The 15,888-nt window shown below is 41.7% G+C and overlaps 1 protein-coding gene across 1 annotated transcript; it reads right to left on the minus strand.

Annotated features, from left to right (window-relative positions):
* Positions 1-898: 898 nt before the first annotated feature.
* Positions 899-11,651, minus strand: KLHL31 (kelch like family member 31). The gene is made up of 3 exons (XM_042446178.1): positions 11,494-11,651; positions 7,025-8,232; positions 899-1,693 (listed from the first exon to the last, which is right to left on the minus strand). Exons 2-3 carry the CDS (start codon positions 8,194-8,196, stop codon positions 961-963), a joined length of 1,905 nt encoding a protein of 634 aa, XP_042302112.1. The 5' UTR covers positions 8,197-8,232; positions 11,494-11,651; the 3' UTR covers positions 899-960.
* Positions 11,652-15,888: the final 4,237 nt, after the last annotated feature.

Raw genomic sequence — 15,888 nt, forward strand, 5'->3', positions numbered from 1 at the left:
ATTAGGCTACAATTTTTTACCCCAGAGATGGAAACATTTTTAAATGTTTTTGAACTTCAGCTCCCAGTAGCCCTAGGCAACCTAGCCTGAGATGAAGAATGACTTGCAACCTAGAGGGATATGTAATTCCTAGCCCATTTATGTGGGACTAAGCCCTACTGACTCAGCGGGGCTTATTTTTAAGTACACCTCTTTATAGGTTTGCATTGCAAACACGCTTACTTAGATGTAAACCCTATTCAACTCAATAGAGCATACATTTGAATAGACATGCAAATCACTAAACTTTAGGAAGAAGAAGAGTAGAATCTTAAGAAGAGTAGAATCAAAAACTACTATTGTCAATAGGAAATTTGAGTAGTATCCCTCCCAAAAAATCCATCTTTTGATATATTTGGCTGTCTGTAGAAGGTCAGGATTTCAAGAACCTTCTCTAAGTAAGCTATACAATCTGGAGAATGATCTTGTGAGAAATTAGATGAAATATGAAAAATTTGAGGTCTGATGACAAATTGCAAGTCTCTGTTTTATGCTAAGCAAATTCAAGGCATTTTAAATTTCTTAGGTCATACCATGTCTTTTCAATATAATAAAAATATTGACCAATTTTATAAAACTGCAATTAAAAGCCATGTTCCCCTCCAGATGTTGTTGGACTGTCCTAGCTAGCATGGCCAATGGTGAGGAAAGCTGGAAGCCACAGTCCAATGATGTTTGGAGGACTGTGTTATTCCTTCCACTGAACTGGAGCAGACATATTGAAATGGACGTCAGTTAATAATGATTAATAAGTCCCACTCATTTCTATGTGTCTACCATTGGATTTAGCCCATTGGTCTCCTAATCTCTTTCTATGTAGGCATGTGTGGCTCTTCAAAGAGATTCTGGCACAATTGTGTGAAGTAAACATTTTTTAATAGGGTTTATATCTAGCTCTTCTAAACCTGCATTATGAAATCTTTAAATACTGACTGGTACTGAAGATACCGAACTAGCCCTGGATTCCCTGGTTTTAGTGCTGGGCATGGAAATGGTGCAGCACGACACACCTACGGTAGCTTCAGGTAACTCATCTTCTTCGGTCCATTCATTCAGATCTGGGTTGTAGCACTGAATGCATTTCTTGTATTTCTTTTCTATTTCATTCCAGCCTCCCACTAAGTAAATCTTCCCATTGAGAGTGGAAGCACCAGCAGTGCTCACGCCCGTTGGAAGAGGAGCCACGTAATTCCACTGGCCCGCATAAGGGCTGTAACACTCAACTGGCAGCACATCAATTCGTTCACCACGACCTCCCAACTGGGATCCCCCCATAACGTAGACCCTTTCCCCAAGAGAGATGGCACAGTGCCACCCTCTTGGGGTGCTCAGGCTGGGCTTGTCTTGCCAGCTGTCGCCAGCAGGATCGTACATACAAACAGAACGGGAATAAGCATTATTTATGTAACCTCCGGTGACCAGGATCCTACCATCTATGACTGCGCTGGCATGGCAACACCGAGCCACCTCCAGCGGGGCTTTCATTTGCCACTGATTAACGGCAGGGACATAACATTCAACAGAAGAGAGGCACCCTTCAGAGTTGCGACCACCAACTGCAAAAAGGAGGCCATTGAACACATTCAGACTGAAATGGGTGCGCTTCTGGTTCATATTGGCCAGGTGGAGCCATGTGTTGAAACGAGGATCATACCTGGAAGAAGAAGGGACAGAAGGGGAAAAAAGAGATGAACGGTGGATCCAAATGCTCATTTCAATGACAACATTTATATTGTTAAAGAAATACTAAGCATAAGTGTTTGTAATGCCATGGTTTTGTGATGTAGCACCCATTTAACTCCTCAGATTTGGATGGCATTTAAAAATAAGATCTTAGTGAGTATAACCTAGATCTAGAACTCCTCTAAGGCAGGAGAAATGTATCAAGAAATTTCAATATTTATTATTGTACTTTTCAGTTCTGCACCCACCCATCCACCCAAATATGCAATGTTTAAATGTTGTATCCAAAGTTAGAGGTGACTGCATGACCTTTGCACAATAATCAGTTATAGCAGTATGAATCCACTTTAATTGTTATGGAATCCTAGGATTTGTAGTTTATGGAGGGGTATTTAGACTTCTCAGTCAGAGAACTCCCCCAGCACCGCCTTAAGCTACTAACATGCAGCCATGGCAGTTAAAGCAGAATCATAATGCCATAATGGTATAGTACAAAATAGGTCCTGGATCTTAGGTTTCTCCACACCGCCAAAGCTAATGGCTGCCCTCCTCTGCACTCAGTGCTGTCAAAAAGGGTTGTATAACTTTTATTTCCCTGTGGTTCTTCCAAACTGAAATCACACACCCTTCCAGCTTCTCTTTGCTTCACATGACTACTGACTGTATGTTTCCCCCCCAAAGGGCAAAGACCAGCATCAACATTGGGCAATTAATAGATTGGAGAGTGGTTTTGTGGAAAGAAGACTTGTTCTCTCTCCCACACACCTACAGGTATGGCTGCTTTAGTACTGCTTATAGTACTGCTGCTTTACCCATTGGGAAAAGAAAACAGAACTTCAAACTTCTCACCCTCTTTTAAAGGTTTACACCTAGAAGCGAAGCAGGGTCAGCCATGGTTAGTAGTTGGATGGGAGACCACCAATGAATACCAGGTGCTGTACACTCTATTTCAAAGGAAGGAACTGGCAAAAGCAACTCTGGGGATTCCTTGCCTAAGATGTCCCATAGGAAATTCAGAAGGTCACCATAAGTCAGCAGCATACACACAGAGACATACTTTTCTCTAAATCTATTATTCATATCCTAGCTGGTCAGCATGACTTTGAACTTAGGCAGGGAATTCTGTAGATCAATAGGAGTCAATACCTGAAGAATGCTCTCAAGGAAAGCAAAGCAAAACAAAACAGGTAAAAAAATAAAGTTGTTTACTGAACTGTCAAGCAAGGGAGTTCCTGTTGACACTGATGGTTGTGGCTTTATGGGGAAAACGGTGCTGTGGGAACAACAGTGGTCAGTGATGATCTACATAAAAATAGGGCTATGTTATATATGAAATCTGTACCCTTTCTTGGCAGCTGATCCCTATGTATAAAACCAGATGCTTACATTTAAAGAAATGCCTATTTTATACTATTAATATGTAATGTAAATCAACATTTATTTTTAAAACTGTATTTCAGCATTTCACTCAATAGTACCTAAACTTGGGGTGTATATACACACTACAATTAAAAAAAAACTTCAATTCTGCTTCGAAACATGATAGTTCATTGAAAAAGAACATGGCTGTTTTTCTCTCAATATTTTGCACTTGCTGGGAGCCAAGGGTTTGAGTCTTGAACTACAATTCAGGTTTCAAATCCCTGCTTATCTATGATATGCAGATGACACCACCATACTACTAGCAGAAAACAACACAGACTTGGAACAATTACTAAGGAAGGCCAGAGAAGAAAGTGCAGAATGACCAAGGAGGACCAAAACACATTCAACCTAGACAATGAGGAAATTAAATTAGTGAAACTGGTCTTGTACATTGGATCAAACATTGATCAGAATGCTGACTGCAGTCAAGAAATAAAAAGACTAGGAATGGGAAGGGCAGCCACGAAAAACTAAAAACAGGAAAGATAGACAACTGAGCATGAAAGTTAGAATCATTCTAGTCACTGTGCTCCCATCACCATGTATGGATACAAGAGCTGGACAGTGAAAAAAGCAGAAAAGAAGAAAATCAACTCATTTAAGATGTCATGCTGTAAATGAGTGCTGAGAATACTGTGCATAGCCAAAAAGTAAAAGAAATGGATCCTTGAACAGATAAAGCTTGAACCTTCCCTGGAAGCCAAGACTGATGGCATCATACTACATCATGCGAAGGCATTAAACACTGGAAAAGACAATCATGCTGAGAAAGGTGGAAGGTAATAGAAAGAGAGGAAGACCTCATGCTGGATAGATAGGCTGAATCAGGGAGGTCACAGGCCCAAATCTATAAGAACTGTGGAGGACAGGGGGTCTTGGAGATGCCTCTTCCACAGGGTCACTATCAGTTGGTGTCAACTCAAGGGCAGGTACCACCACCACCACCACTACCACCAGCAACAACAACAAACACACAACCCTCTCCCTGAAGCTACCTGACTGAGATTTAATTCCCTCTTTAATTCCCTTTTCAACTTTTATACAGGTATAGAAAATACCCACCAAATTTATGACCAATTTGATTTCCCAATGTAAGTAATTAGGAGACCGCTGATGATCAGTATTTCCATTAGATTTGGATTTGTGGTTCAGATCAAACCAAACCAAATCAGGCCTAGGTATGAATTGCTGTGCACAGCCCTACTGTCCATTTGTTGCTGTGTACACCAGGAGATGTGTGACCAAGATAAAAAAAAGTATGGCTGAAATAGTCTATGCCCACAAACAGAAGGTTGTTGTTATTTATTGCAACAAAAGATCAGCTGATGAAGATAACTGAACTTGCTGAAGTGGACAAATTGGCAATGTTTATTAAGAAGAAATACTTCAATAATTTTAAGAATGACTGGGAATCATTTAGTACAGACTAGTTGTGGCCATATCCCAGTTTTAGGTTTTGTAAGTTACATGGGGTTTGCATGATGGTGAAGCATAAATATATTATCATCTAAAGGAAATATAGTAAATAGTGGAATATATTCTTCAGTTACAAGGTTGGAAGTCAGCAGGTACTAGTTGTCTTTGGAGATTATCAGATGGGGGGGAAGCCGTTAGTAAAAGGGATACTCTTGGCAAAGGCGTGCAATCATTCTGAAGATTTTCAGACACATTGCACTTTTCCAGGATTTAATCCATGAAGATCCAGGAATGCTCCAGCAAGCAAACCATTCATGGGGAAGTCCCGGGAATGGTTTGTTGCTGGAGCATTCCTCGATCTTCGTGGATTAAGTCCTGGCTAAGCGCGACGGCATCTGAAAATCTTCAGCGCAAATCACATGACTTTGCCAGGGGTATGCCTTTTTCTTCCCTAATTTTCCTCCCTCTGATAACCTTCATTGTCTTTATTTTTTTTTGTTTAGTAATGTCAATATTTTGTTTTTTATGTATGTTTTAGATATATAGATAAAATATATGCTAGGTTGTTTCTTTATGTTTAATAAAAATGATTTTTAAAAAAAAATGTGGCTAGGGGAAGAGCATGCAAAACTACTATTTTAAGCAGAAAAGCCTTAGAATTTATGCACTGACTTTAAGGTACACACACAACAACACCAGCCCAGTCCAAATTTAACCCAGTAGGAGGCCCTTCTTCTCCATACTCAGCTGAGTCAATTGAGTATAAACTATTTTGTGCTTTGAAAATTGTTTGCTGCAGCTGAACTAAACTGAAAATGAAAGAGGAAAATGGACAGAAGAGAGGAAAACCAGGACAATTGAGAAGCATCTGAGGGGGGTAGGACAGCAGAGGATTAACTGAGACTGTCCCTGCCAAATCAGCACCATTGGAGAGTATGTAGAACACGTGGTTCAAAAGTGATATACTGAGGGTTTAAGTTCTGCTAATTCAGCTGAAATGGGGAACGTCAGCCTAGAAGGAGTGCCCAATGTACTTACATAATTGTGTGACATTTTGCAAGGAAACCATTTTGAAAGGAAAGTGGTGGTTGCAGCAAGTCAAGGCAACATGTTGCCCTCTCCCATGGCAGATGTGCTGGAAAGTCTACTCACAACAGGAAAGTCCTTGACAACAGGTCCTCCCCGCCATGTATAAGCAGCCCCCCTTCCATGCTCTCTCTTTCCCCCACCCCAAGTACAAGAAAAGAGGGAAATCTACTTGCAGGTGAGAGATTATTGCCAAGGAACAGTCTTGTGTTCTGTCCAAGTGTTGATGATTATCCAGAAACATATTGATAGTTCCATGTGACAACACATTTAACTATGTTTTTACTCTGGTTTTAAGTGTACAGTCAGCCCTCCGTATCCATGGATTCTGCATCCATGGCTTGAAAAATATTTTTAAAACATGTACATTAAAAAAAAAAGTTGGTTTTGCCATTTTATATAAGGGATGCTATTTTACTATGCCATTGTATTTAATAGTTCTTGAGCATCCATGGATTTTGGTATCCAAGGGGATCCTGGAATCAAACCCCAGTGGATACCAAAGGCCTATTGTATTTGTTTTTGTTTGAGATTTATAATGGATAACCACATAAAATGCAAATTTTGGGCAGAAGAGGGGTGTACAAGTTCAAGAAACAACATAAATGAAAAGAAATCAGAAACAAGAAACCATATTATGGCTCTGCATAGTCTCCTGAAGTTTTCCCAAAAAAGGATAGACAAAAACAGAATGATGAGTCCATCTCATATTTTGCACCTTTCCCTCTTTTTTATCCCACTCTCGCTACCTCACTAGACATATTTTACAGGGATAGGAGAGAGGTTACATGTTAATAATGCAGGTGAAAGATAAACATATTACAAGGACAATTAAAAAGTGTATTCAGGATAATTTGCTATTTGCATTGGCTGGAGATATTACCTTCATTATAGTTTGCTACTACATTCCATAGCATCTATTATTTCTTTGTTATTGGTTCATATATTTGTGGAGGGTTTTTTTTCAGTTAATGTGTCAAGACTTTCGCTTTTGTATCTGTTAATGAAATATGGAAACAGAGCAAAAATTGTGCCTGTTTAGCCCTATTTCTAAATTTTAGACTGATGCCAGCATTTGCCTTAAAGGCATCAATAGTTCTTTAATTAGGATATAATCTGGCTTTATCTCTGCTCTCTTTGGTGTAAAATTAATTTTTCCGCCTGGATTTCCTTCTTATTGAATAGCATGGATAGTGTTTATCAATCATAGGCATTTTATCTTAAAGTCATTAATCAAGATTTTTGTCTTGTTCTGCTTTCATTATGATCTCAGTTATGTACAGCTCACCTTCTTTCCCTCCCCCTTTCCTTCTCTCTGTGAAACTGTGCTGTCCTGAACATGCTTGCCTTTCCATCCCTATAAATAATCAGTTACCTGCAGAAATTGCTGACTGCATGCTTAGCCTGATTCCTGGCGTCATTCTGGTCTTCACCACCTGCCACATAGAGGAATCCATCCATCACAGTGACACACTGGTTGAAGCTTTTAGCTGGCATCTCTGTAAGCCTCTTCCACCCATTGTCAGGATCTCTGCATAAAATGTCTCTGCTAAGGGATTTTTCTGTCAAAGCTGGACGTCCTCCAACTGTTACAAGGACTCGTAATCCCCCACGAATCTTTGTTCTTCTAGACTGCAGTGTATTCTGGTGATATGGAAGCAAATGGTAATTCATGGCATCTACTAAGAGTCTATGGCAGTCCATATCTTGCATCATTCTTGGTACAGTTTGAACATAATTCACAAGGTCTTGGGCAGAGATGGTACCAAACCGGATGTTACTCAAAAGATCAGCAGCATATTTTGCTCTTTTTTGGTCAAATTCCAGCCATCTCATTGCAATTTGGAATGCAACAAGTTCAGAAGGCAACTGTAAGTCATCATCCGCAAGTAATTCATTGATTCGGTCAAAGGTAAGTTTTAAGAACTGATCTGACTCAGAAAATTCAATAAAGTTGTCTCGGATGAATTTCTGCGCTGCTTCCTTGGCGGTCTTGAGTCCATATGTCTCTGCAATGTTGGCAATGTACATGTAGTTCTCCACGTTCATTTCTTGCATCAAAAAATCACTGCACATCTTCACAAGGGTATGGATCTGTAAATAAATGGCTGTAGAGATAATACTCCCTATAGTATACAGTGAAAGTGTGAGCTTCCCAGTGTAAGCATAGGCAATGACCGTAGCTAGGCCCAGTGGAGACACATCGTTGAGGTCCACTCTTTGTGTGGATGGATCTTTCTTCAAGATATTGTGGAAGTAATCACTACATGAAGCCATCACTACTTTATGGACATCAAAGGACTTGGTTTTGGTACCAATGACTAAATCACAGAGGAAGTTTTCTAACCTCATTCGACACAACCCTTCTAAAAGATTGGGACCATAGCGAGCATCGGAAACCTCTGTTGAAACACAACTGAAACCATTCCCTCCTTCCAAAATGCCATTCAGACCATTCAGTTTGCTGAGAGGTCCATCCTCAACTATGATAGTCAGCTCATTGATATCCACCTTGCTCTTCTTGATGTTCTTCTTCTTAGGCGCCATGACTGTAATAATAATAATATCACAGCCAAAAGCTTGCTGGAAACCAAACGAAACAGAACAATTAAAAACAATCATTATTAGAAACATACTGTAGTATTTTGTAGATTTAAGCACACTGTGGGAAATAACCACATACTGTTATTATGCCCTGTGAGCAGAAATGGAATAAGAAGAAAATATGAGTTTGCAGGAGGACAGTGAACATCATTTTATCTTAAATCTGTACCTTATGTGCTGTTACTTAACACTTGGTAAATGGCAGTTTGTTTTTAGCAAGCATGTTTGCTCATCATGATAATGTCACGGTTTGTGTTAACTATGGCTTGCTGAATTGCATGGAAGACAACCAAACAAACTGTAGCTTGTCTTCCCCATTTTTGGATTTCTATTTCTCTCCTATTCCTTTTGTCAGCTCCTGTTTTAAGGCAGAAAGCTGGTAAAACAAGCCAGGGATAAATGATGGCAGTGTTTTAAGTGCCACAGTAAGACATTACTTAAACTAGCCAGATAAGCCAAGAGCAGATTATTGATTCAAACTGGTTTGTGGCTGATCAACAAATTGTGGCTTGTTAGCAGGGGCAAGTTTGTATAAGAAGCCATATTTCAAAACCTACATCATGGCTTGTCAAGATACGTGAACACTAGGAATGTTTCATGTCAAAATCTTAGTCTCTATTTCAGCTGCAAAATGTATAAAATAGATAATGTGCAAGTTAATATCTCTAATACTGTATTAATCCACTTCATATGGTTGTTGCACACAAACATTGTGTTAATCCCTATGGTATGGGGAAATTACAATGTTCTTCTTTCTCCATAGATCTTACTCAAGAGGGAATTACTTTTCTCCAGAATACAGCTATTAGGGTTGTGATACTAGAGGAAATGATTCATTAGCAAGACCTACGTTTGCATACATGGGCAGAGTTTAACTGCCCTTCCTGCTAGAGGCCATGGAGAAATTACACCTTCACATCAGATTGGATGCTTGTCCTAGAACCTATTTAGATTCCCGTTGTATGATATGGCATAGTATAAATATGTGCACTTTCATTGTACATATTGCTTGATTAATATTTCTCCTCATGCAAATTGCATTTAGACACCTTGTTTTTATGGTCTCACACCTGGGAATATAATCTAGATTTTTCCAGTCTTTGAATTTATAAGTAAATAGGTTTATATCCCAATAATTTTTTTTTCTGGGTAAATCCAGCATAGCACAGTGGTTTGGGTGAGATGTTAAGGTTTTGTCTGATATATGTGTGAGCACTATTTATTTAAATAGAAAGATAGGATAAAGAAGGAAGGAAGGAAAAAAGAAAGAGAAAGAAAGAAAGATGTGATCTAATTTAGATAATATCTGATGGAATATAATCTGGATGTTTCCAATCCTTGAATTTTCTGAGTGGGCTAGATGATATCATAATGTCTGCTATTATAGTTTTATAGTTTTGGAGCCTGTCAGAACTGCAGATTTAATAGGTTTGTGGTATATTATTATTATTTTGCATCCAGTTAAACAAGATTTTCTACATGATATTACATTAAAAATTTATTTCCCTACTTCTGCTAAACTTTGGCTGCATTCAAACACTGGCGGAAGATTTTGGAGTAGCCATCCAAAACATAACTTTTCCAAGCTTCATCTCTATAAAGTTAAGGGGTAGGACTAGGACTCATATTCAAATACACATTTAGCGGTGGGGTTCACTAGATGATTTCATTTCAGTCACTGTCTCTTGCCCTAACCTATCTCACGTGGCAATTGTGAACATAAAATAGGAGAAGGAAGAATGTTCCTGAAGACCTTAATTTCATATTTCCACAGTTAGTTGCTTTTAATAAAACAACATGAATTCATCTGTACCCTCAAGCATGCCAACAAGGAAACATAGCACAGCTTAAAAATAAAGATATCATTTACTGTGTATCGAGCAATAACATCAGTGCTTCTGCTTCCCTGTTGAAGCCCTTAAATCATGCACTTTTCAACATTTTAAAAATAGAAAATACTTGCTGAAAACCTCTTTAAGAAGAAGCAGGGTTCCTACCACTCCTCCTTCCTGCCAGGTGACAGCTATGTGCAAGGCAGCGAGGAGCTGGGAGGGGGGGCACCATGTGTGTGAACAGTGTTAAGTGTCGCCTGCATACCAGAATGAGCTGAGATCCCAAAAGGTTGCTCTGCCAAAGTGGTGGCTCAGCTGCTCCCCCCCCCCCCCCCCCCCCCCCTCCCCAGCCCGCATCTGTTAAAACCTATCAGAGCCATTTCCAATAATAGCCATGCTCTCCAGCCTCAAAGCTGCTTGCCATTTTAAGACACAGTGCAGTTTAAAGTGTATTTTTTTTCCTTTGGGATATACAGTAATTCTCTCTCTCTCTCTCTCTCTTTCTTTTTCCCACATCCACCCCACATTTGCAGCAATTTCTCTGTTTGTGATGAAAAATTCAGATTTCATGATTACACAATGAGAATATTTACTGTACTATTTGATGCTTTAAATTCTCTTCAGAGGTCTTAAGTTGATGTTCCCTTGGTAAGGAAAATGGACTTTAAAACTTAGCCAGAGAGCCTTTATTTCATACACACATGCACACACACACACACACACACACACACAGAATTTTGTACTATACAGTCAGCCCTTCTTATACACAGATTTTTATACACGGATTCAAGCATTCACGGTTTGAAAAATGTTCAAAAAAAGTATAAATTTCAAATATCAAACCTGGATTTTCCATTATTTATAAGGGATACCATTTTGCTATGTCATTATATTTAATGGGACTTGAGCATCCATGGATTTTGTTATCCACGGGGGATCTTGGAACCAAACCCCAGCATATAACAAGGGTCCACTGTATATAATATAGCTAGGATCTGTTCTGTTCTAATCTAGGATCTATTTTTCATTTTAGGGAACATTGCCCTGTTTTGTTGTTTGCTTTAAACAATTGCATCAATATTTTTCAATGTCTGATTCTTATTTCTTATGTAAGTCAATATATCCTCATGCGGGTGGTATGCAATTCTGGTAACCATCGTCCTTTATGGGTTTCTTTTAATAAGTCCCACATTCATTGAAACAGGTACAGCTATACGGAGAAGTCAAGTTAAAAATGTAAAGTTAACTTAATTTACCAGGGCCTTTGAACAACCATAGCTGACTCCAGCTGACTGAAGGTAATTCACAAATTCAAAGGACATAAAAGATGTGGGTAGGAGATTCTTTTTTTTTAATGATACCAACAAGACATCAAACTTAAGACAAACAGGATTTAGAATATTCTTACCCTTCTGAGGAGAGAACCTTCCCAGGGCTGTCCTGCACAATGGCTATGAGAATAACACTGGAAAAGAATGAGAAAAGATGCAGGGCGGTGGAAGTTTGGGTTTCACCTGGGAAGTACTCTTAGCACTTGTGGTTTCTGGTGTGACCCTTCTGCTGCCACTATGGATGAGACAGAGCAGAGCCTGTGGGCTGGAGCACTTTACAATGACTCTCCTCCTCCTTCCCTCCCCTCCTTCCCTGTCACCCAGAGGAGTTTATATGTCATGTATTTGCTTAGCTTTATTTCTCAAGGAAACATAATGGGATATGCACTTGGAAATATGGAATAAAATGACAAGTAAATAACTAACCATGACAATACTTACATCCTTTTCATTGTTGAAATCTTGAAATCAAAGACTGGTGTTTGTAGAATGATTTTTTGTGGGGGGTACAGTCAGCCCTCCATATCTATGGATTTATTTTTTTTAATCCATGGAGTCAAGCATTCATGGCTTGAAAATATTTTTAAAATGTATAAATTCCAAAAAGCAAACCTTGATTTTTCCCTTTTACATAAGGGACACCACTACACTACGCCATTGTATTTAATGGGACTTGAGCATCCATGGATTTTGGTATCTATGGAGGCCCCTGGAACCAAACCCCAGAATATACTACAGCTTCCCAGAGTTCCTGGCTGCAGGATACTGAGAGTAAGGGGTTGTACAGACAGCCCCTAAGGGGCAGTGAGACACCGCCCCTTTCCTAGCCGAGTTAAGGACACAGCAGCCAGATGCCCAGCCCCAATCTGGCCTTTCCACGGTGCAAACAATTTTAAACAAAAACTAATAAGTTTTAGCGCCATAGTTGCTGGTGCCACGGCTTTTCAGCGCTCCTTTTGGCATGCGTCATCTGGATGCAGCGCCAAAGGAGTGTTGTGATGCCGCCTGCCATGTGGTTGGGCGTGCGTTGTGTTCATGCCATGCTCCTACTCTGACCCATGGCTGGCATTTAGTGCTGGTCTGTCGAGGCCCTTAGTCATCCTAATTTTGGACTTTATTGACTGAGGACTTGTCAAAATCAGTACCAATTTATAGATAAAAGAGCTATCAGCAGCAGCATCACACCACCTTTTTAAAAATGGTAATATGATTATTATTGAGTTGACAGCAAAAAATAGGGAGGAAAGCTGCTTAGGAAAGGTTTTTGTTTCAATTTCTATGGCCAGGAAAGCATGAGGCAAGTCATCCCTCCACCCACATTAGGAATGGGGAACCTGTGGCCTTCTAGATTTTGCTGTACTGTAATGCTCTGCATTTCTCACTATTATCTAAACTGGCATGAGGATGAAAACTGGCATCCAGAAACATTTATAGGTCTATAAGGTTCTTCATTCTTGTGTGTCTCTTGTCTCTCAAATACAAGCATGTACATGCTTGTATGGGTGTGTTATTATGGCCCTTCAAGTCGTTTCGGATACATGGTGACCCTAAGGCGAGCCTTATGGAATTTTCTGGGCCTGATATTATGTGACTTGCCCAAGGTCACCCAGTGGGTTTCCATGGGCAAGCCAGGAATCAAACCCCAATCTCTAGAGCACAAGTCCTAGGACACTATCACACATGGCACTTACCGCTACTCAGAGTTGCAGAAGCGCTGGCGGTGAGATCATCCGTCGCACTTCTCTAACGTAATTGAGGCTTCCCGCTTTCCTTCCATCGATGAAGTGTTCATGGGGAAGCCAGGAGAAGCCATTTTTTGAATAACGGGATATCCGGATAATGGTAAGTGCCTCATGTGATAAGGTCCCTAGGAGGCCCAAATACCCTAAAGGCACAAGATGGGGGTACATATGAATACCAAGTGCTGTAGGCTATATTTCAGATGAATTAAGTGGGAAGACCACCTCTGTGCATTCCTTGCCTATGAAAACCCTACAAAATTCATGGCGTTGCCATAAGTTGACAGGTAAAGTGAATTGCCTGATCATAGCCAGGCTTCCAGCTCAGGAAGCAGGTTGAGCGCATGTGCGCATCTCTACCCCTTGTCACCAGGGGACGCTGATTCGATGTTGCCCCCACATTGGCAACACCGCTAATCCCTCAGCAACCCCAGGTCCCCCTTGGACTCTCGATCTAGTGCTTCGCAGCACAGGAAACCGCACCCATCAGATCCAAGACCTATGCTACCGCTCCTTGGAAAGTTGTGACAGCACATCAACAACCCTGTAAAGAGGGAGAGAGGGTGGGGAGCCGCATAAAAATGGCACTGAGCACCAGCTCCGCATGGCCTTTTGTAGGCCAAACCACCAATCAGCTGGCAGGAGGCCAGAAGGTCCCCACCCCTTCCGGTCTCCCAGCCAATCCTGGGGCTCACTGCCCCCATCGCTGGCTGATGACAAGACACTTCCATTCCCAGTAGTCACTGGGAGTTGTAGTCCAGTCGCTGGACCAGAAGTGCCACCCCACATTCTCCCAGAACATCCCTGCCAGCCCACTGGGGATGGCTGCGACAGGCAAGCTGTCCCCACATACCACCTCTCCCCCCCCCCGCAACCGGCCTGGCCCTAGTAAGTCAGGTGATCCCCTTTAACATTGTGCTTAACAATCACAACAAAAACAGCGTAATAGGACAGGATGCCATGGAGCCCACCCCACTGTTTCTGTGCTAACCCCTATATTTGTACATGGATAGGGTTGCCATCCCTGGGGACCTCCAAAATGGGAGAAATGTAGGACAAGGTTTAAAAATGTAGGATTTTTTTTTTCCTGACCAGGAAATTAAAAAAAAAAGGTCCTACATTTTTAAACCTTGTCCAAGGCCTCGCTGGGGCCTGGGAGACAGCATTTCCCAAGCCCCAGTGAGGCCTTGGGAGGACTCCACGATCGCGGAGCCCCATCCAGGGCCTAGCTGGGGCTTGGGAAGAAGCGTCCTCCAAGCCCCAGCCAGACCTGCGAGGACTCCGCGATCACGGAGCCCCACCCGGGGTCTCGCGGGGGGGGGAATCCCAGGGGAATCCCCTGCCTCCCCGCGCACCCGCGCTTTCTTCCCCCGCCTCCTCTCCTCCTCCCTGCGCGGAGATGCTGCCTCCTTCCACCTTCGCCTCCTCCACGAATGGGGCGGAGGAGGAGGGTGGCGCGGGCGTGCGGGGAGGCAGCGCCTCCAGCTTCGCCTCCTGCGCCCCAGGCAGGCCTCGCTGTCCTCCTCTTCCTCCCCGCCTCCCCGAGGTGGAGGAGGAGGGCAGCGAGGCCTGCCAGGGGCGCAGCAACCCAGGCTGCAACCGGGGGTCTCCCGGTTTTGGGGCTGCACCTGTGCCGGGAGGGGCCCCGGGCCCCCAAAATCGGGAAGTTCCCGGTTGCAGCCGGGTTATGGCAAGCCTATACATGGAGGACATGTGAAAAGGAGCATTAAGCCGGAGGGCTACACTATTCCCACTCCTGCTCTTCACATACAGTCAGCCCTCTGTATCCACAGATTCCTTATCCACAAATTCAAGCATCCACAGCTTGAAAATATTAAAACATTATATAAATTCTGAAAAGCAAACCTTGACTTTGCCATTTTATATAAGGGACACCCTTTTACTATTCATTGTATTTAATTGGACTTCTACATCAACAAATTTTGATATCCATTAGGGGTCCTGGAACCAAACCCAATACATACCAAGGGCCCACTGCATACAGTTTTACATGCAGAGGCACAACACACAATCAGGACCCACAATGATGAAAGCATTTCATTTGCAAGCAGAAGATAGGAATATAGGTGCTCCTTTTCACATGTCCTCCCCTGTGCGCAGATGTGGAACTCTCTCCTGCCACATCCATGTGTTTATTTATTTATTTACCCCTTCCATCTCTACCCTAACATTCTTTCATTGAGTTCAAGAAGGGACACACAAGTCTCTCCTGCTCATTGTTTATTTTCACAACTGTGTGAGATTGGTCACAGGGAGTGTGGTCACCTAAGATCAACTAAGAGCGTGCTCCCACATTGAAATACAGCGAATTGCCATTCGGTGTAAATGACACTAATTCTCATTTGAAACTGGTTCCTGTTGCAATCTGATCAAATCCTGTTGTGATGAAGCAAAGGCAAAAAAACTGGTGTTTCCAGAGAGTACTTTGAAAGAGGTTCTTTTCAGAAGAATTGATTCTGAAGCAAGTTCTGTAAGTGGGAACAACAGATCAGAATCAATTCATTCTGAAGGGAAGGAACAAATGGCAGAGGGGTGTTTACCATCCCTCCTCAGTCTCTGACAGATCCACCCCACCCCCCTCTCAGGGCTACCATTGTATTTGCGGGGTTTTTTTAAATAAATAAATAAATAGAACGCATATTCAATTGATTGCTTTTGCAACTACTTGCAAAGTCATGTAGTTGCTAAAACAATCAATTGAATTTTCGATGA

Source organism: Sceloporus undulatus, chromosome 1 (genome assembly GCF_019175285.1).
Source record: "Sceloporus undulatus isolate JIND9_A2432 ecotype Alabama chromosome 1, SceUnd_v1.1, whole genome shotgun sequence".
Lineage (NCBI taxonomy): Eukaryota > Metazoa > Chordata > Lepidosauria > Squamata > Phrynosomatidae > Sceloporus > Sceloporus undulatus.